General features: G+C 39.3%; 1 protein-coding gene across 30 annotated transcripts in view; it reads left to right on the top strand.

The window, feature by feature from the left end:
• ABI3BP (ABI family member 3 binding protein) overlaps window positions 1-21728 on the top strand; it is a 310231-nt gene that overhangs the window by 207649 nt on the left and 80854 nt on the right. For 27 of the 30 annotated variants that reach the window (XM_075194860.1, XM_075194867.1, XM_075194850.1 and 24 more), the window contains 6 exons: window positions 756-824; window positions 1249-1308; window positions 10190-10249; window positions 18938-19027; window positions 19318-19389; window positions 20153-20242. In XM_075194860.1, coding sequence (XP_075050961.1) covers window positions 756-824; window positions 1249-1308; window positions 10190-10249; window positions 18938-19027; window positions 19318-19389; window positions 20153-20242 — 441 coding nt within the window. The remainder of the gene's footprint in view (window positions 1-755; window positions 825-1248; window positions 1309-10189; window positions 10250-18937; window positions 19028-19317; window positions 19390-20152; window positions 20243-21728) is intronic. The other 3 variants (XM_075194847.1, XM_075194852.1, XM_075194849.1) reach the window with 3 other exon arrangements.

The following is a 21728-nucleotide window of genomic DNA, read 5'->3' as shown; positions in this document are numbered from 1 at the left end:
TAACTTTGTGTACTACAACTTTTAAATTTAAGTAGGTCTATTATGTATTACAACTTGTATTTTAGGTTTACTTGTTCTTCTGTTGTGTTCAGTTTTTCTAGGACTGTTTCAATGATAAACAAGAACACTACTTTTAATCTTAAATACAGAAACAAATCAATCAGATAAATACAGGCTACTCAGAGATGAATATGTATGTTGTAACAAATCTATACACGGTGCTTATGTTTGAAAGTGTGAAACGAGCACGACGATAACTGATGCAAAATTAGCAGTTAAGATGTGGAAACATTACTATATATGCTTACTGATACAGTATTATTACAAGGCGCATTTTAGGTGCTATGAACTGAAAATAAACAGCGAAAATATAAAAACTATATGGCAAGAAACTTCAGGCATCCCTATGAGCGTGTATATTTTTTTTTAAATTATTGTGTATAAATAAATGTATACAAACTTTACAGTACATTAATATAGTGGTCAGCTCTCCGAATACATTTTTATGCTGCATTTATGATTGCTGGGGTTCGTTAAATTGTACTGTATGTTATACTTGTTTTATTTCTTCCATTACTCCTTATTTCACAGGAAAATATAAACATCATTGCAACTTGTTACTAGTGAAATAATGTAGCCAAGACAATACAAATATCTGTATTTATTGAGGAGTGTTCCTTGTGGTTTTACAGGTGTACGTGATGTTTACGTGTATTTTAGTTGTGTGTTTAGAAACTGAAATTGTTTCTTGACAGCGTCTACTGAAGCACCCAAGGATACTATTAAGCCTAAAATTCAACATGTGACTCTTGCCACTACGTTGGGTAACAGCAGATACATTATTTTGCTATCTCTATGATGAATGGCTTATTTCTGTTCTTTTATATTAAGCTTGTCGTCTCCATTTTTACATTTTTGATATGCTGTTTGGTCATACTTGAATCCTGCAAGCCCTTAGCTTATTCTTTGTTTGAAAATGTAATGCTTTGTTCAACAATATCTTTGTTCCATCAAACTCTTGCTTTATGAATGTACCTGCTGAGAGCATGCCATCATTATCTTCAGCCATCCTGGAAAAAACAACATCATCATCTCTTTTACCATTAAAATGACATTTACATTTCAGATGCAATCTTTCATTATCAACACCATCTTGCTGCAAAGAACTGCATGGCCATGTAGAGGACTTAACATAGTGATACCAACTATATTCCAATTTATTTGATTGTAAATTCTTTTTAATTTCAGCTCCCTACAGACTGCAGACCCAAAGACCCAAAGCATCAGTCAGACCAAGGACCAGATTTGGTAATTGCTATAATAGTTGTGTTGTAGGAGCCTACTGTACCATTTCTTATACTGTATTTTTCTATTTCAATACATTTTAAATTTCTTTTTCATTTGCTACAGCAATATCAACATGAAGTTTTTTCAGTACGTTACATTTTTCCTAAACGCATAAGGAACTGGCTAGATAAATGTACTTTTCTTTTAATCTTACAATGTAATTATATAGCTAATATAAAGTAGTTTCAGCTTTGTAGATAATTGAGCTATAAATGCTCCTGGGACGTACCTAGCATTAATTGGATTCTCCTTAGTTAAACAGTACAGTATTCATTGTCACGTCATATTTTTTGATGTGTAAGTGGAGTACCCCTTTAAACAAATATTGTACTATTAGTTTCATTTAGTAATATGTTCCTAAAACTTTGATAAGGGTTAATAAATTGATAGGAAAATTGCACTAAAGATACTTTATAGAAATAATGCACGATAATAATTCTTAATATTTAATCTTCTACTGAAATTAAGTATTCTTTTCTTATTAGGATCTATGTGCCATTTGTTTAATATGTGTTTGAGAATCAAATAATTTTATGCTAAACTTTTATCAAATAACGTTACTACCTGTTCTGATTCTAATTAGTAAATAATGTCGGTTTAAGAGTACTTATTCTGAACCTAAAACATATTCTTCTGTTTTAAGCTAGCCCTCTGCATATGCTATGAAAAATTCCTGTCTTTCTCTCTGCTACCTCTTTGTCTGCTCTCTGTCATATTTTTGGTCCTTTCCAGATCTGTCCACATCTTCAATGATGTCATCGTACATTTCGCTCACCACTAGGCCATGCCACAATATATTGTATTGAAGGGGGATTAGCACACCTAAATAAGATTGACATGAGAGCTCTGAGTGAATCAGAATGGATTACGTGAAAGAGAATAAGAATAGTTATATCTCGAATGAATGCTGAACAGACTTACAACATGACAGAAACTACATAATGCTTTATTACAAGAATAGTTTTATTCAGTCATGAGGTATTACTTAGGTTAGATGAATACAAGAGGAAAATGAAAAAATAGGGTTAGTGTCCCTGGACTTTTTAAAAAAATAAAAATAAATATTTACAAAATGCCTACTAAATTTGGGATACAAGCTTAGCCGAGCTTCAAAATCACAAAAAAGAGAGAGAAATTGCATGGTAATTAGGAGGAATATTGGATGGATAAACTTTCATACAGAGATGCATATGGCAACACAATCTTCCCACAACAGTGTACCACACTATACTACTCTATGCTGTTGGGGACCATGCTTCTTACACTGCACTATCTAACTCTGTCTGTTGCTTCCTACTTGCCTCCATTCTCATCTTCATACGATGACATTGCCCCATCACAGGCAGCTGTGTGGTCATTAACACAATTGGACAGGTCACTGCCACTCATGATATCAGCACCCACATTTCCTGAAAATGGCGGGGACATAATCATAATTCGCTATTTACACCTGAATTCTCAGGAGTATATACGTCTTTTTCTGCATGTGTTCACAATTGCACGTACTAGGCCTATATAAGAATACCCCTGTCCTGCTTCTCCTGGTGCAGGTTGGCTTATGTGTCAGAATCGCGCAAATTTTCATGAAGGCATGCGCAAGTGATTTCACGCAAGATACGGTACGCAAACTGGTACTGGTAGTACTCACACTGCATCAGCCCTGTCTTCTTATTGTCTTCTGTTTAATTCCATTTGATGTAAAGATATAGATCTGTATTATGTAGAAATGACTAAATCTCTTTATTGACCACAACAAAAATGAGCTGTAAATTGTGCATGTTATAAAAACAGGCTAACCAAAACAGAAGGGGCTTGAAAATAATAATTAAAGTAAAAACTATGCATTTATACCGGTTAACGTGGGATTGCTGCTTTAAGTCTTCAAATCATTTGGAATCTTTTACTGGACAGGATAACAAACTCATTTGTGCAGATTTACTCTACAGGGTGCTTTTACTTGAAAAACAATTATGTAAGCACCTGATTCTAATTAGGCCATCTATGTAATACTCCCTGCTTGGACTTACTAATGATCCTGTACAAATATAATGTGTTATAATATTGCATTCTAGTGTGTCAGATTTAAATTGTAAAACATATTCTGGTTAATACTGACTGTACTCAGCTACTGTATAATGCTTTAGCACATATCTTACAATTCTGCCCTTTCAAGATTTACTATAATGGTGTAAACATACTGTAACCCGACCTCACATTTCATTCCCCCACCTACACAGGAGCCCTCTCTCCCAAGGATTCCCTAACATCTCCAAGCTCTGACTTCTCCCCTCCATGGAAGAGTCAGAAAACCTCTACAAACGTCTACAGCTTAGACCCTTGTACCCTACCTGCCCTTAAAGTTCCCTTCGTCTTCACCTCCCCTTAATACTTTTGACTTTTTATTGCCTATTATCCTTTGCATATAGGTACTGTTCTTTGCTGCTATTTTCTCCTATGGTGTTTTAGTACCTATATCAAAGTGTATAAATATGTACAGGAACACATACCCTTATGTCGTTTGTTAGCACTATACGTACTTATCTATATATAGAGTGTATATTCCTGTTTGCCTGTTATATTTTTACCTTTATTGATCTGTTTTGTAACTTTTGACTGCTCACAAACTTTGACATACAGATCTAACGATACCTGATGTTTATGGCACTGTCTACAGGCATTTGGGATATTTTATATGTTTGATATATCTATTGTTGTTTCTCTTTCATCCATCTGGGGGACACTGCTAACCATGGGGGTAGAGTGGGGTAGGGAGGAGTCTGGCACCCAAATAGTTAATCTTTTGCTGCTGACAGGCATATCCCCCCGGCCCTTCCCCACAGAACTCCGTTTGAAGTAGGTGCCCTAGGAGTATGGGCTGAAGTTTGGAGAGCTGCACAGTGAACTGAGTTCACTGGGTTTAGGCTTTTTTTGTTTCTAGCTGCTGACATAGTGCACGAGTGGCTCTGTGAGACAGAGCGCACTCGTGAGCAGAGAAGGACTGTACAGCGGGGGAGCCGCGGCACCCGCTGACAGGTTGGAAACAGTGAGACTTCTCGCAGTGTGAGATACTCTCTCGCACTGCTAGCAGAGTGAGGCGCTGCCACAGGCAGTAAGCGCCGGTGCTCTTGCCGTCCCCGGGGCCATGGAATATACCAAGTCCCCTCCTCAAGGAAAGAGGAGGGGTAACTTGAGCTAATGGTCGCGCTATTCAGCGCTTTGCAGAGGGGAACAGAGGAGCGAATAGCAGCGATTCCACTCACAGGAAGTGTGTGGAAATTACTGTCAGTCTGCACAGGTGAAACAGAGAGAGCCAGGGAGGGGGAAGTTAGAAAACCTCCCCCCTCCCCCCTCCCCCGCTGTGTGAGCAGGTGGAAGATTCCTTTTGGCGCCAAATTACAAAGGAAGGAAGGACACAGCAGCCATTTGGAGGAGGCACAGCTGCTGGCAAACATCTCCCTGCTAAGTATCATTTATTTTCTCTATATTGCATGGATAGAGAAGTATATTTGTTATGGGCATATTTATTAAGTAGAGCCTGTATAAAACAACAAAATTTGGCTCTCCTGTGTTGATTCAGAGATGCTGCAATGTGTTAAGACATAATTAGTTAGTATTTCTGATAACTATTGAGTGTTTGTGCTTGTCTGGTTGTTTGTGGCTTTGTTTTTTCTCCCAATAATGGCTGATAAAAGTAAAGCAACACGTGCAAAACATATGATCTGTTCCAAGTGTAATGTTAAATTAACCAGTGAACGTCTGCTTTAGGGGCTTTGTGCTGGTTGTGCTGTGACACCTGTAATATTGCAGCCTAAAGACAGCCCTATTCAGGGGACAGAGCCCTCGGAGTGGATGGCAACCTTTTCACAGGGGGTTAATACCCTTGTGAACCTGTTATCTAAACCAGCAGAGATCCCTCTGAGATACAACCCCCAGTGAATTTAGGAGGGAAAATGAGTAGTTCATTACCTCCAGAGGTTGTACAATTTCCTTCCCCGGCACTGCAAGAGTCACCCCACAGTGGGGAGGCGGGATGGTCGGCAGTGGCTAGAGGTCTTGACCGACTAAACCAATTGCTGGAAAATCCTAGACATATTCGTAGTTATAAAAGACATAGATCAGCTAATACGTTGTTGTCTCTGTCTGATTCAGAGGGATCCTCGGTGGAGGAAGGGGAATTGTTAGAGGATTCTGATCTTTCATTAATAGAATCAGAAGGAAACTCCAGGCACCAGGGTATGGACGATCTGCTAAAAGCAGTACGTCAGACCTTGGGGTTTATTGAAATAGAGGAGACGAGGTCCTTGGATCGGTCTCTCTTTAAGAAGGCTTCTGAACAGGTGGTCAGGTTCCCTCCCTTAGCAGAGCTGAGAGAGATTGCAGAGGCCTCTTGGAAGCATCCGGACAAGAGGTTCACTGTGCCTAGAAAATTTGGTTCATTATATCCTTTACAAGAGGAGGACAGGTGGCGAGAGTAGATGCGCCTGTGTCGAGACTGGTTCGCCAGACCACGCTACCTGTACCAGGAACGGCAGCCCTACAGGATTCGACCGATCGTAAGTTGGAAACTTTTTTGAAATCGGTCTTTACGGCTGCTGGTACAAGCTTCAGACCGACATTATCTTCGGCCTGGGTAGCAAGGGCTATGGAAGCCTGGGCTGGGCAGTTAGAGTCCGCATTGCAGGATTCGGAACTGCTCCTCCTGGCCATGCACCTTAAGGAGGTGGCAGGATATATATATATGAGGTATATATATGAGGCGGCTTAGAATTCAGTCTCCATATCATCTTCTATTTCTGCTACAGTAGTAGCAGCAAGAAGAACATTATGGTTAAGAGCCTAGGATGCGGATTTGGAGTCAAAAAGATCATTAGAATCCATTCCGTATACTAGTGGGATGCTATTTGGTCCAGAGTTGGACTCCTGGATCTCACAGGCCTCGGGGGGTAGGAGTACGTCCTTGCCTGTGAATGCTCCTAGACCCAGAGTTCCAGGGTTTAGTTCTTTTAGACAGCCTTTTCGCGGTGGCGCATCTGGCAGAGGCCAGACAGTCAGGTCAAGGGCTGCTGGAGGTAGGAGATAATTGCTTAGAGGAAGGTCATCCTTTTCCTCCACGGCAGCAAGGTCCTCTTCCGCCAAGCTGCTGGATAGACCGACAACATGACTACCACCCTCCTCTGATAACGGAGGGGGGAGTAGGAGGACGGCTGCTGCGGTTTGCCCAGCAGTGGACAGAGTCCTCAGCGGACAGGTGGGTTCAGGGGATCATGAGAAGGGGTTACATGATAGAGTTGGTGGAGCCTGCTCCACACAGGTTTTTTGTAACCAGTTTACCCCACTGTCCTCAAAAAAGACAGGCAATGCTCTCTTCTGTCGATTTGCTTCTTTTAAAGAAGGTTATTGTACAGGTTCCGGAGTACCAAAGAAGGGAGGGGTTTTACTCAAACCTATTTTTGGTACAGAAACCGGATGGTTCATTCAGACCAGTGCTGAACCTCAAGCAGCTAAATCTGCATCTGAGAGTAGATTCTTTTAGGATGGAATCCCTAAGATCTGTCATAGATGGCCTGGAGGCAGGCCAGTTCATGGCATCAATAGACATCAGGGATGCCTATCTTCATGTGCCAATCTGGGAGGGGCATCAGCCGCTTCTCAGATTCACGGTAGGCTCAGCTCACTATCAATTCAGAGCTCTTCCGTTCGGGCTTGCCACAGCCCCAAGAGTATTCACAAAGATTATGGTGATTATGGCAGCACTCCTTCACTCCAAAGGGGTGCAGATTGTACCTTATTTGGATGATCTTCTAATCAAGGCGTCAACGGTTCAGTTGTTGGAACTACATCTTCGCCTTACGGTGAGGGTGCTGGAACAGCACGGTTGTCAGAGAATGACATTTTTGGGACTAATAATGGAAACTGCAGACAGCAGAGTTTTTCTTCCAGAGGACAAGATAAGGTCCTTGATGATGGAGTGGACAGACAGGGTTCTGTCACACAGGAGGCTGTCAGTACTCATGTGTATGAAGCTGCTAGGAAAGATGGTGGCATTTTTCGAGACGCTGCCATACAGAAGGATCCACTCCAGATGTCTTCAATGGGACATTCTGAGGAAGTGGTCCGGGTCCTTCCTCTGTTTGGATCGCAAGTGGATGAGGTTATCTCTAGAGATGAGAAAATACCTCAGATGGTGGTTGTTAAAGGACAACCTAATAAAGGGCAGATCCTTTGCCTCGTGGGCCTGGATCTTAGTATCCACAGACGCCAGTCTGAGTGGTTGGGGGGCAGTGGTCCTTCACCTAAGGATGCAGGGTCTGTGGTCAGAGAGACAGTCAGTTCTTCCCATAAATGTGCTGGAACTTATGGCCATCCTGAAAGCACTGCAGAGGGCTCAGGGTGTGTTACAGGGAAGGCCGGTTCGCATCCAGTCCGACAATGCCACAGCAGTGTCATACATAAACAGACAAGGGGGCACCAGGAGTGCAAGAGCGATGAGGGTCACGTTTCAGATTTTTGCCTGGGCAGAAAGAAACGTGCCTGCGCTGTCAGCGGTGTTTATCCCAGGGAAACAGAACGTACAAGCAGACTATCTAAGTCGGCACGGAATTCTACCAGGGGAGTGGGCTCTGTATCCGGAAGTATTCCAGTTGCTGGTGGACAAATAGGGACTTCCGGATCGAGACCTGATGGCGTCAAGAGTCAACAGGAAAGTCCCAGAGTTTTGCGCAAGAACAAGGGACCCACTGACTGTGGCAGTGGACGTCCTAACAATGCCTTGGGACTTCAGGTTAGGATACTTGTTCCCCCCCATGTCAATGATTCCCAGGGTCCTCCGAAGGGTCAGGCAGGGAGATCGACCAGTCATTCTGGTAGCTCCAGCCTGGCCACGAAGGGTATGGTTCCCAGAGATTCTTCTGGTAGCAGTAGGTCAAGGGGTTCGGTTGCCACTTCAAAGAGATCTGCTGACCCAGGGATCGTTCTTACATCAGGGTCTAGACCGGCTGAATTTAATGGCATGGCTTTTGAATCCAGTCTGTGGAGAGCCAGAGGGTTCTCTGTGAGTGTAGTAGACACTCTCCTAAGAGCCTGGAAGCCAGTTTTGGCTATGATTTATCACCGCATCTGGCATGTGTATATAACGTGGTGTAAAAAGAAATCTTACAATTCAAAATCCTTTTGTCTGGCTAGATTTCTAGCTTTTTTGCAGGGTGACTTGGATGCGGGTCTCCGGTTGGGAACCTTAAAGGTTCTGGTGTCAGCATTGTCAGTGTATTTTCACAGACGGCTGGCAGAGATTCCGGATGTTAGAACTTTCTTGCAGGGAGTTCTTCACATCCAGCCACCCTACGTGCATCCTATGGATCCTTGGGATCTTAATTTGATCCTGGACATGTTGCAGGTACCTCCATTCGAACCACTTCGCTCAGCGGAATTGCGGTTCTTGACTTGGAAGGCAGTTTTCCTGCTGGCTATTGCCTCAGCTAGGAGGGTCTCCGAGCTGGGGTCCTTATCTTATAAAGAACCTTATTTGGTCTTTCATGAGGATAGGGCAGTTTAAAGGACTATTCCATCCTTCCTCCCTAAGGTGGTGTCAGGTTTCCATATTAATCAGGAAATAGTAGTTCCGGTATTCAGAGAGGATCCTCAGGTTACTGGAACAAAAGGAAGTAAATGTTTAGATGTCGTTAGGGCGTTGCGGATATATGTTAAGAGAACTGCAAAGATACGTAAGACAGATTCTCTATTTGTGTTATTTGATTTCACTAGGCGAGGATGGCCTGCATCTAAGCAATCAATTGCTAGGTGGCTTAACCTAACAATTAGGGAGGCTTATGTCCGTACTAAGCGTCCTGTGCCGAAGCGTATTGTTGCCCATTCTACCCGTTCGGTTGGGGCGTCTTGGGCAGCGTGAAACGGGGCTTCAGCGGACCAGCTATGCAGGGCAGCTACCTGGTCCTCGGTCCATACTTTCACAAAATTCTACCAATTTAATGTTTTTGCGTCTGAGGACGCCTCATTTTGCCGTAGTGCTCCACGTGCGGGGCGGTCAGAGCGGTCCCACCCATCAGAGGGACTGCTTTAGTAAGTCCCCATGGTTAGCAGTGTCCCCCAGATGGATGAAAGAGAAAAGAAGATTTATACTTACGATAAATCGGTTTCTCTGCGCCCCCCCCCCCGTCCCCCCGTCCCCTCCTCTTTTCTTTGTTTTGTGTGTGTTTGGTTGACTGGCCTATCTTCCTAGGGCTTTGTTAATCAAACTGAGTTCTCTGGGGAAGGGGCGGGGGGATATGCCTGTCAGCAGCAAAAGATTAACTATTTGGGTGCCAGACTCCTCCCTACCCTACTCTACCCCCATGGTTAGCAGTGTCCCCCAGATGGAATCAGAGAAACCGATTTATCGTAAGTATAAATCCTCTTTTCTTTGCTTTTGTAAATAACAAGATTTATTTAAAAAAATACTGCAACCCCAAGCACCAGTTAGAAATTAATTTGGTCAGTCTAGTGTAAATTGGACTGTGAAGCCAAATATCTGGTTGCTATGGGTTACAGCACATTGTGCTCTTTGCACTATGCTGTTAAATAAAGCTGTTTGTGTATCTTGTAACAGAACAAACTGCTGCTCCATTCTAGTGAACATAACTTAATGTATTTCCAAAAACTGACCCACTGTATCTAACATTTGCATTGTGATTCATTTGTAGACATGACTACATTATTTTATACCAGGGGATTTTTATTAATTTACTAAACAAAGAGACAGATTATTATAGTGGATACATTTAACTATTGTGTATAAAATAGCTTTGAAACAGCAATTTCACCACAATTTTCACTTTTAACCCATCAGCACAAAATGGGACAACTCAAGGAGTTGGGGACTTTAACTATGTGCCCGGCACGCTACCAGGTAATGTCTGATATGGTTTGTACTGTAATATGACCATATAATCCATAATGTTTACTGGCAATATCAAAGATATTTTGGGTTCACACATTGCAATACTACTACTACTACTCTTTTACCCTTATCTAGTAATCTTAATATTGTACAACAGCATACATAAATAAACCTTCTTGGACACCCTGTAACATACATGGTTAAAATTCCAATAATCCCCTAGGCATGTCTAAGACCTGCTTTACCCAGTGGATCTCTGCAGGACTTCACTATAAAACAGGTATGGTAGAACAAACCAGCTTATATCCCTTTATGATATCCAACAAAAAAATCCGGAATCATCATCTCACCCCTTTGAATACATCCAAATTATATTTTCTAACCTCTTTCCCTCAGGAACAAATTCTGACTGATCTTTCATTTTTCTAACAGATTTGTCTTAGATACCCCACATGCAAAAGTATGATTTCAAAACTATGATTTATTACTCGACTACTCTAAATGTATCACAAAGTCATAATGAGGGAGAATTCGGGAGAAATCTGGACCCCCCTCCTGATGAGTATGGATGGGGAGAGATGGAGTACATAGCTAAGATTCATTACCATCTTAATCATGGAGACAGCCTATAAAATATACAATAGTTGTGGTTATACCCCCAAAAACTTTATACAACACATAGCCTCCATGGCAAAAAAATACATATTACCTCAATAATAGGGAACATGTACATGTCAATTGTGGATGAGATAGAGATATATATATATATATATATATATATATATATATATATATATATATATATATTATATATATATATATATTGTAATTTGTTTTTAGCTGTCTCCTACTTTATGTTCTAATAATTGTCTACTTTCTGTGCCTTCTATTGTGTAATGGCTTAACAGCAATTTACTTTGCACTTTTACCTATAGACTTGTATCTTTTGTTTGACTATTTCAATAAAGAATTTAAGAAACAATTCCAATAATAATTATTATACTTGTTATTGAGCATTAGATCAATCAGATAATTTTGCTCATGCTCCGGTGGAGCTTACAGCCTAATCTGGCTACCAGACAGATAAAATCACACACAAACACAACCAGGGCACATGTGTGGAGAGTTGAACAAATCTGAAGAGTTGCACTGTGCATAAGTAAAGGTCACATCAAAATCTTTAGTACTTCCCACCTGAATAACCTTTTTTTTTTTTGTTTATTTATTTAGTTTGTCACCTAATATGTTGCTTGGCTACTGCTGCTAATTTATGACATAAATTATTAATGAGAGTGAGGGGACAGTGGTATTGCCTTTATGACCTGTGTCACATTTGTGTATGTTAAACAGTTTATTACATCTTTCTGAGTATTCTTGGAAATTATTATTGTTGTTTTATAAGAAAATAGGATATTCATAAACAGGGTCATACAAGGTAGACAAAATAAATGCAGACATGATCATCATCTTCATCATTATTTATTTATATAGCTCCACTAATTCCGCAGCGCTGTACAGAGAACATCAGTCCTTGCCCCATTGGGGCTTACAGTCTAAATTCCCTAACACACATTAGGAAGTGGTTACTAGAGGTAGTTGCTTCTCTGCCAAAGGTCAACATTGAGGAGCAAATTGGGTCCCATATAATATTAAGAAAAATTATGTCAGATATTTAATGATATAAATATAGACAGTATATATTTTGAGATACATGTTGGTCCTGATTAATTAAGCAACTTAAATCTCAATACGTGCTGTATTTTGCATAAAGTTGCGCTGCGCACGCTCAGAAATGGACTATACGCCAGTAAAAGTAAGTACATGGAATTAATCTTCGAGCGCAAAGGACTTTTCCAACTGCCTATGATTCAAGAGCGTAAAGGGGAGGGGAGGAGGGGTGTATGCACGTAGTCAATGTACAGTAAGGGCGTGCCAAGGTCAAGCTCTGGGCATCTCTGAGATACATGATTTTTAGCCTTATTAATTGCACCAGCTACAGAGCAGGTGTAAGTGCTGATTGCTAGTGATGATTGTTGTGTATAGATGCCAGAACATGTGCGTGCAATTAAGAGCAACTGTAAAAATGCTTTTTTTTTTTGTACAGTAGGCATTAATAGCAATCTGATACATGAATTTCAAGTAAAAAAAAATGAAAAAAACATTTTTTGTAAGGTCTTTTTATTCATTATTATATTATTAACAGGTGTTAATGTACTTATTTATTTTATCTGTGCGTTCTGCTGGGACTATATTTATATATACATATAATATGCATATATTGCGTTACTTTGCATTCCTTGATGAACCATTATGTTTCATTGCAATAATAGATTACAAATCAAGATTTTTAATAAATTCTCAAGAAACGCAAAAAAATGAAAATGAATAATGCAAGTTGCAAAGTATAATTATCAGTAAAAATACAGTACATGCTATATTTGATCCTATGCTGAACAGTGGAATAATTATACAAATAAATAGGGTGTCATTTGTTGTTAAAATACAACTGACATTTATAGTAAAATGTTCAGAAAACAGGGATTTCATATAAGCAATCTTGACATAATATTTTTGGTTTAAATATCCAGAAGACATCCCTTTGTACTTAAATGATCGCTTTGTTTTTTAAGGGTAAATTCATTATGTGTCTAGACAGATGATGTTTTTTTCAAACTATTCAACCATATTATGTCTGTGTCCAGAAAAGCTGTCTTTCATTTAAACTTTTCATGTGATCAAAGTGTGAATCTGCAATTTATAAGAAACAAGTTGCTGTCTGAGGCAAAATAAGAAGTGGTACCCTATATCAGTGGTCAAAGTGTGAATTTAAAAGTGTTGGTAGGGAAAATGTAAGTGAATGGAATTTAGTAGCTTACAATGAAAGCAATAGGAGAAGTGGTGGTATGGCATACTACAGTATATCGGGCCACTTCAACCACTGCCGTATATCATGTCTTTGCCATGATAGATACATTATGGATACTCCTTTTCAAGAAATGATGACAATGTCACCACTGTATGAATCATTGTCATATAGCGTATGTTTATGTGTTTGTGGCTACTATAGTAAACTGTGGTTTATGTTAGTGTGTTGCGCTCATACTACCTAATATTTTAATATAATTGTATTATTTTCAGGGTCGTTAGATGTGCATACATTAGGCTGCTTACAACTCCAACATAACACATGAAATATGCACTGAACATAATCTTAATACTGTTCAATTGTATTACAAATACTCGCTGCAAGTAGGCTTAACCTATTCTGCACATCAAATAAAAACATTTACTAAGAATTGTATCCACTGTTGTACTGTGCGGTATAAACTGTCAGCTTGACATTTCAGTGAAAAATGATCTGTAACTAATATCTATATATAAAACGGGTATGACAGGCTTGCAGGACTGAGTAGAACCAAAAAGGGTTGGAGTGTCTAAGTGCAGAGCTGGTAGCTGGATGCTTTTTTGCCCATTCTACTAATAGCAGCCAAACCCATTCTGGCCAGCAGTTTCCCCCTAATAATGCTAATCAGCCTAGGCTTGCTAAAAACATTGCTGGCTCTTTATAAAAGTATGTGTTTAAATAATAACAGAACTGTTCCTGCTATTGAAGCACAAGTGTAGCTAGTTCTCTGAATAAGTTAAGTTTAACCTGTTCAGTAATTTAGGGTGGGCTATGGTATCAGACCCAGGCAGCTGACATAGAAAATACGTCAACTTCTGTGAGTTTGGATTGCTGTACATAATCTGTGGGCATCGAAGCTTAATATATGGAGTTGAATTTTTGTAAACCCTGCCAGCTCAGCAGTTTAGTAAGGAGGACAGATGTTGGGTTTTGTGGGTTTATTTCCTACAATAATTTCTATCACAGTTTAATAACAGCACATGCATGGTGGATAAAGGGGCAGGTTTGATGACCTTGGCAATGTAATTTTTACATTAATGCAAGGAATGCCTCTGATGTATTATATTATATTTCTGGATTATTAACATTTTCCTTAGTGATTGTACAAGAAACCAGTTTAATTAAGAATGTGATTAATTGGATATGCTTCAATTGCTGGCTAATTTCACAAACTTTACTGTTTTGAAAAACATGGTTTAGCAATAAGTAAAAACAATTCCAATAATGTCTGAAGGAATATTTTAGTGTCTTTGCCAGAGGCCATTCTTCCCATAAGACAAGGATAGAACCTCTTCTCTTTTGAGCATCATCCTCAGAGCAGCAGAGACAGAGTTATTATCTGACCTTCTGGCCCCCAACCCCTCTCCCCACATCCAGAAGCAATCTCATCAGTGGCTGCTCTGTGGTGACTTATTGCAGTATGGGCACAAGGTGACCCAAGTCTCCAGCACTTCGTTCTGCAATCACTGTAGGGCAGTAAGTGACCACGTGAGAGGAATCATTATTTCTCTCCTCTCACCGCGTCACTCAGCTCCTGCAGGTAGCATCTGATGACAGGAGCAACAGGCAGGGGTTGGTGGTACTACAAGTGCCACCTCAGGCAACCGAAAGGGGGGTGGAACATCCCTACCAGTGCTTGAATGTGATGTGGGCATTTCTAGCTTGTGTAAGCCTGTAAAACATAGATGATATGGAGAAAATATAAACAACAGACTGACATTGTTTTTAACAATTAATTCAGAATTGTAATAAGTAAAATATTTTCATCCACATAATGTACCTCATTGTAGTGTAACTGTGTTAGAGTACAAAGTGAGATTAGAATCGCCATAACGAACATATTCTAAAACAAATAGTGTTACTTTCGTCTCAAAGACATAGACTCGTTTATAATTTATAAAAATATTTTGAAAGTTATAAACAACATTTACACTAATAGTGTTATATTATTACTCTAAAGGATGTAACCAAAATAATGTAAAAGATTGTGTAAATCAGTTAGTATTGCCTGTGTAATGTATGTATCTGGAGTTATATATACGTAGTTTCCTGCCAAGTATCTACAACAATAAATTTCCTAACTGTCAAGAATGCTTAGTAATTTTAGTGTATTACTTTAATCTTTACTGGCATAAAGATAGTATTAGACAGTGCTTTTTTTGTAAGAAAAAAGGTGCCGGAACCCACATCACGTAGTCAATCGCTGTACACACACCCACACACATCGGTTGTGTAATGAAACATAACAGGCGCCGCCTGCACTAAGCTCTTACCGCGCGACCACACAAGCAATCACAAGCTGAGCAGTGCCATCACAACCCGCGCGGAAGTCGCATGCATGCATCAGACTCGACACACAAGCAGCCTGCATGCACCGTTTTAATGATTTTGCCGCTGACCTGCTGCGCTCGACAGGGCGATTCAAGTCCACATCGACCAAACATCAAATGTTCAAAAGTTACTTTTAAAACTTGAAAAATCCACTGAAAAAAGATGCCGGAACTCAGTTTCGGTGAGTTATATGACAAAAAAAAGCACTGGTATTCGATAACTTGAAGCTCACTCACTATAAGTGAGAGTAAATTGTATATTCCACACAAGCAGCTGGTTATAGTCATTTATGTTATATAGAAATATCCTCACTACTTTCTGAATTTAGGAATATAGAAATATGCCTTGTAAGAGAATAGTTCAAATGCTATATATAAATGTAGCTATAAACTATATGTGAGAGCCAACAAGTGTCAAGTTGTATATTAATGATATGAAATGTTAATCTTTAGTTTTATACAGTTTTGTTTATAGGTTTTTGTGTTTGTTTGGTTTTTGTAATTGGCTCAAGCAGGGATCATTTCTAGGAGCATACATTTTAGGTGAGGAACCAAGGCTACAGCTAGGTAAGGGCATTTACCAATACTGATCACCCACAATATTTTCCTCTTGTTTATATACCACTGCTATCTCACATTACTCTGTTTATAGACCCAGAAAACGTAGTACAATAATAGGCATCTGCGCATTCTTTGCATGAGTTATGGAGGATAGTTGACAATTATTCTTTATTTATAAACCAATTCTATAAAGAATGGGTGGTGTTAGTTCAAGGATGAAATGTTTTCACATTTGTACATTCCTTCCCACTCTGCAGTTATGTTTTCCTGGTGTCCCATGAGTGTGTGTTTTCTCCAGTAACGTTCCATCTCTTTGTTATCGCCCTGTAGAACCTGCTCCATCACTTACCCATTTGTCATTTCTCAATTTTCACTTTATAAAGGCGTTAACTTGGACCTCATTCTTATTTAGCCACCAGCCACCAATACCTCCTCACTGAACTGGTTTCTGCCAATACCAACTTCCCAGTTAGCCACCTTCACAATGACCTCTGCACCATCTTTAGAAACATGATCCTTCCACTCATATTGCTTTTAACCTTCTTTTCAGCAAAGAGGGTATAATCTCAGGAGCATCAATAGGATGACCGTTTCAATAAGTCCTTTAAATGAACAGATCATCTGCACATTATATAATGAATGCAGTGCACCTGCTTTAGAGAGCTTTGGCCAACAAAGGTAGGAGACCAATGAAAAAGTAATCATTTCTAAGTTCAAACAGATAAACTCATCATTTCTAGATGACATATAGTTTATCTTCTGTGCATTAATGCTTTTGAAAGTGTCAAGTAACAGTGACAGGTTCATCTAAGGAATTAAATGGAATTATACATGAACCTACCCAGGAAGAGGCATTTCACTACCAGGGACCCACGTGGTAAAACATGAGCGTAGCCATTCTCATAAAAAATAATATAGAGTGAGGATAAGATCTGGAACATTACTTATATCACCGCCAAGTTAATACTCAATTCATCAAAGCAGGAAAAAAATATCTGTTCTGTATATGAATTTGACATAAAATATTATTTGACATATTCACAAAACTCCCATTTTTAACATTAATCCAACAATGTAATACATATATTAAGTACAATTACAAAATGAATAATCATGTATCCCAGTTGACCTCTACCCCATTCTCACATAGGTTTGTGTTTTCACTTTCCTATTCCATGTATATAACCTTAATGAACAAAGACAGCAGTATGATTAGTGGTCTTTAATAAGGTTTACCAGAGAGTTAATCTAAGTCTGTATCTGCAACCATTACTGTATACTTAATAATAACTTACTGGGACAAAGTATGATGTGGTTAACGTAAGTAAGGATTATCATGTCATTCCTTTTTCCATTAGAATATGGCATGTTTGTGTAACTCATGCTACAAGATAAAAGTGTAGCATATACAATGTAATGGATGGAATTAAGGCAATTAAAGGAATATTCAAGTGATGATATGGCGGCTCTAACCAGACATGAAAATATGCAGAGACGCATAAAGTATGTTCTTTGCACACAATATACAATAAAAATGGTTAAGTCTTTTTATATGGTGAGACACTTTCTAACATTCACAACATCCTTTGTTAAAAATAAATATAATTGGACCTGAAATGGGTAGGCCCAAAGACATTTCATCACAAAAATTTGTAGCAGGAAGTAATAAAACACAATCTTGCTGGAACAATAAATCTAAAGGTTCATTTTTGTATGAGATTTCTTAATACACAATGGTTTTCCCAAGCCTTTAGTTTTACACCACAAAAAAATGCAGTGCTATCACATAAGTATAACTGTATATATAAAATGTTCTGCTCTGTTTGTAATGTTTAGCCATGCAAAAACGATGAGATAATGCTGGCACTTGTTAGTTTAGAATAGTTTTATTCTGGTCTATTGTTTGATCCCAACAAATGAGGCTCTGGATAAAAGGTGACTGGTAGTGCTATTTCATCCGCAGTGCCAGTTCTACTTGCCAAATGTGGCCAACTGAGCGCACATACGCCAAAATATACAGAACTTGTCACTTAAACATCACATTGTGATAGCAGCAATAAATGAAGACCAGACACGCTTAGCCCATGGCTCAATTCAATCTTATCTATCAGATGAGAATTACCATTCTCAACGTGGCAGTCTTTTATTTCCGCAATACATGTACCCCATCTCTGGTGAACCATACTATCTGGGTGTTCTCTGAGCTTTCCTTAAGTCAGTGACTTTTACCACTAGCTCAAGTCCAGATCTCAAAAGCTATATTGACTCTACTGTGAATGAACTTGGTTGCGGTTCATTCGCATTAAAGCTCCCCATGCGTGCAGTGATCCCAACAGATAATTTTTGTCATTTTGGACCAAATTGGCCACAATTTGCTGCATGTGTGGGCCCAAAATAATTTTATTGGATTTGATCAAGGAAACGTATAGCAGGGCTACAATCTCAGCATGACAGTATGTGAGAGCACTATTCAACTGCAATACTGGACCCCATACGATCCATTAATTCATATTTCTTGAAACAGTTAGATCTGTTCAACTTTGCTACATGAGTGTGTGTGTGGCCAAATTGGGCATAAATCCAGTGACACAAGTTGAGAGCTGGATCTGTTCAATGCAGTGTGAGAATTGACCAGATAAAAAAAATCTGAAAGGCACCCAGCAAAAGCTGTACCTTGGACTAGTTCATGTTTAATAATCAAATGTTATGCCAGGGCAAGTTATCTAGTGTTTCAGAGATCAGAACATGCTATAAACTCTTCTGCATGGCACCTAATTGTGTTTGTGAATGTTTCTACATTACACTTATGTTTATTGTATGTCTATATTATATGTGTCTGTGTGATGATTTTATGTAGACTAAAAGTGCATATTTAAGGTAAAGTTATTCTCTGCTTTCCAGGTGGCAGAGTCTTTGATAGTACAAAGCTTCTTGGCGGTAGTACAAACATTTCAATGACACCAAACAACACTGGAAAAAGGACATTTTCAGGTACCAATTATAATTCTTGAGACTGGGCTTTTTGCAATTAGAGTTCAGTTGCGCATAGTTTATTTTCCACTATTAAATGTTTCAAATTGTGGCGTACTACAGTTAGCGGTAGGATCACGCAATCAATCCTGACAGCAGAGCTTTCCCCCCTTCCAAATGCCCATCTCCCAAACAGGAGAACTAAATGTGACGGGAGGAAATCAAACTACACTGCTAATGTAGTGCATGACATTATAATTGTATATTACACCACTAATGGCTCTTTATTTTATCTTGTTTTACTCCTGCAGTTTCTTCAACACCCCTTCCTCCTGTAAGACCGACCAACATACGTAGAAGAATTCAGCCTGGCAATATTACAGGTATGTTGTACAGACCATATTGAAGTTAGTCAAGTTTAATGAAATGGTTCTTACCTTTTACACAAACTAATATAAGCATTTGTATATGAGCAGTGTGCAAAATTATTGTAACGTTAATCTTTATTTTCTATCAACAAACTACAAATCGTAGATGTATACTTTTGCAGCAAGAACATACAGTATTTTAAAAATATTTCCCCCCCCCCCAAATCTGTTGCTTTATAAATGTACAAAACATAGACACATAGGGCCTGAGTCATTAAGGAAAGTAAGGCAAAAAAGGAGTAAATGTTCTCTGGGACAAACCATGTTACAATGCAAGGGGTGGACATTAGTTTATTACTTTGCATGTAAGGAAAATACTGGCTGTTTTTTCATGTAGCACACAAATACTTGATAGCTTTATTTTTACACTGAAATTTTAAGTTGATCTAGGACATGTCCTACCCCAATTATAAATCTGTCCCCACAATTTAAATTTACCTCCCCTTCCAATGCAACATGGTTTTGCCAAGATGTAAAGTTACTCCTTTTGTTTTGCTTTGCTCTCCTTAATGACTCAGGCCCATACAGTCTTGTGCCACTCATGTGAATCCTTTTGTTGATATGCTGAAAGGCCATCTATTACTAAATTCTGCAGGGGCTGTTAAGACATGCATTTAAAAACATCATGCCACAAGTGCAGTTCTGTCTGCTTCCGGAGATGAAGTCAACCTCTATAATTCATTTAGTTACAGTCATTGTAATTTCCATATCCTTACAGGATCTTCACCACCTTTTCAACCTGTAAGACCAACTTCCATCCGCAGGAGACCTCAACCTACTAATGTGACAGGTAGACCGGGGCATGCAGGTATAGTAGTGCTATACCTTATGCAGTTAATTGTGTTGTTATTATGGTGTGTAATATCACTTAGATTCCTCTTCCAAATAATAACTCACTGTGGTCCATACATAAATCTGTGTCCAGGACTATAAATTCACTGAGAGATCTGGGTAAAAAGATGTTTGTCAACATTAATTTACGTAGTGTGTAGTGTACAAAAAGACACAGGACAAAACATTTCTTAAGAGATGAAATACAATAGTTGCAGCACTGAATAGACTTTCGCTGTGTTGCGTTTGTGTTCCTCTTATTAAAGAGCATTATGTCACTATAGAAGTATATTGTGTTATAGCACACTCCTGTATGTGATGCTAAAAGTGTTTGATAAACTAATATATTAGTCGAGCACTTTTCTACCACATTGTAATATCCCAGGAGTTATTGACCTATTAATACACAAGTTGAAGTAAAGTGAAGCATTTGGAGAATTAAGTCACATATTTTATAACGGAACATGCGGTGAAAAGGTTAAAGAACAACATTTTTGTTTTTGTTCTATTGCAAATGTTTCTGCATTTATCCTATGCCATAAGATATGTAATTGAATGGCTTGTATTGAGTGTTTTCAAGATCAAAAAAGCAACATTCACAGTTAAATATTACATATTTTCCGACTTTTACATGACTGAATTATTATGTAGGTGTGGTCCTTGAATCCGCTTCAAGATGACGGGGATCTATTAGTTGTCTTTGTCTGAGACATTGTTATGTGTATTTTAGGGAGCTCACTCTATCATGGACCTTAAGTCATACTTGTTTTTATTTTCTCTAGCTCATTGTTTTTTTTCAGTTACTACTTAGGAAAAAGCATAATAACAAATTTACAGTGTTATGTAGTAACATATTAGACATCAAATTACAGTCTCTCTGGGTCTACAAACAGGACAATCCTCTGATCATGCAGAGCAGTAATCATGTTCATCCTTGTGGTGTAGAGGAGTAGTAAACTATTTGCAAACAGCCAGAATTGTCATGGAAATGTCTTTACATATATAACATAATGCCACCCACTTTGGGAAAGAAGTAGAGCCCCCATTATACAGAGGCTGATATTGTAAAAGTGATGTATAAATGGTGCCCACATTTTGTTTGCATTTTTTGTGTTCATTTCCACTTCAAATAGTAAATGTACTGGGGGTGGGAAGCCAGGCCCGGCGCTCCCATTAGGCAAGGTTAGGCACTTGCCTAGGGCGCCGGGCTCTGGAGGGCGCCACAGAATTCTGAAATACTTTAAAACTGTGCGGCGACCGCTGACCATACCTGTCACGGCCGCCGCACAGCATTCAGATGGACGGGGAGGGGGGGGAAGAGGCTATTTTGTCACCACCGCCGCCTCTCTGCTCCGTCTCCTCCCCTCCACTAACTAGTGTCAGTGAGTGGAGGGGAGGAGACGGAGCAGAGAGGCGGCGGTGGTGAGACAAGGTAAGGAGAGGAGGGAGGAGGGGGCGACTTT

The sequence above is a fragment of the Mixophyes fleayi genome, chromosome 2 (genome assembly GCF_038048845.1).
Source record: "Mixophyes fleayi isolate aMixFle1 chromosome 2, aMixFle1.hap1, whole genome shotgun sequence".
NCBI classification, from domain to species: domain Eukaryota; kingdom Metazoa; phylum Chordata; class Amphibia; order Anura; family Limnodynastidae; genus Mixophyes; species Mixophyes fleayi.
Note: the sequence above shows the minus strand (reverse complement) of the source record. Positions and strands in the feature narration are given on the sequence as shown.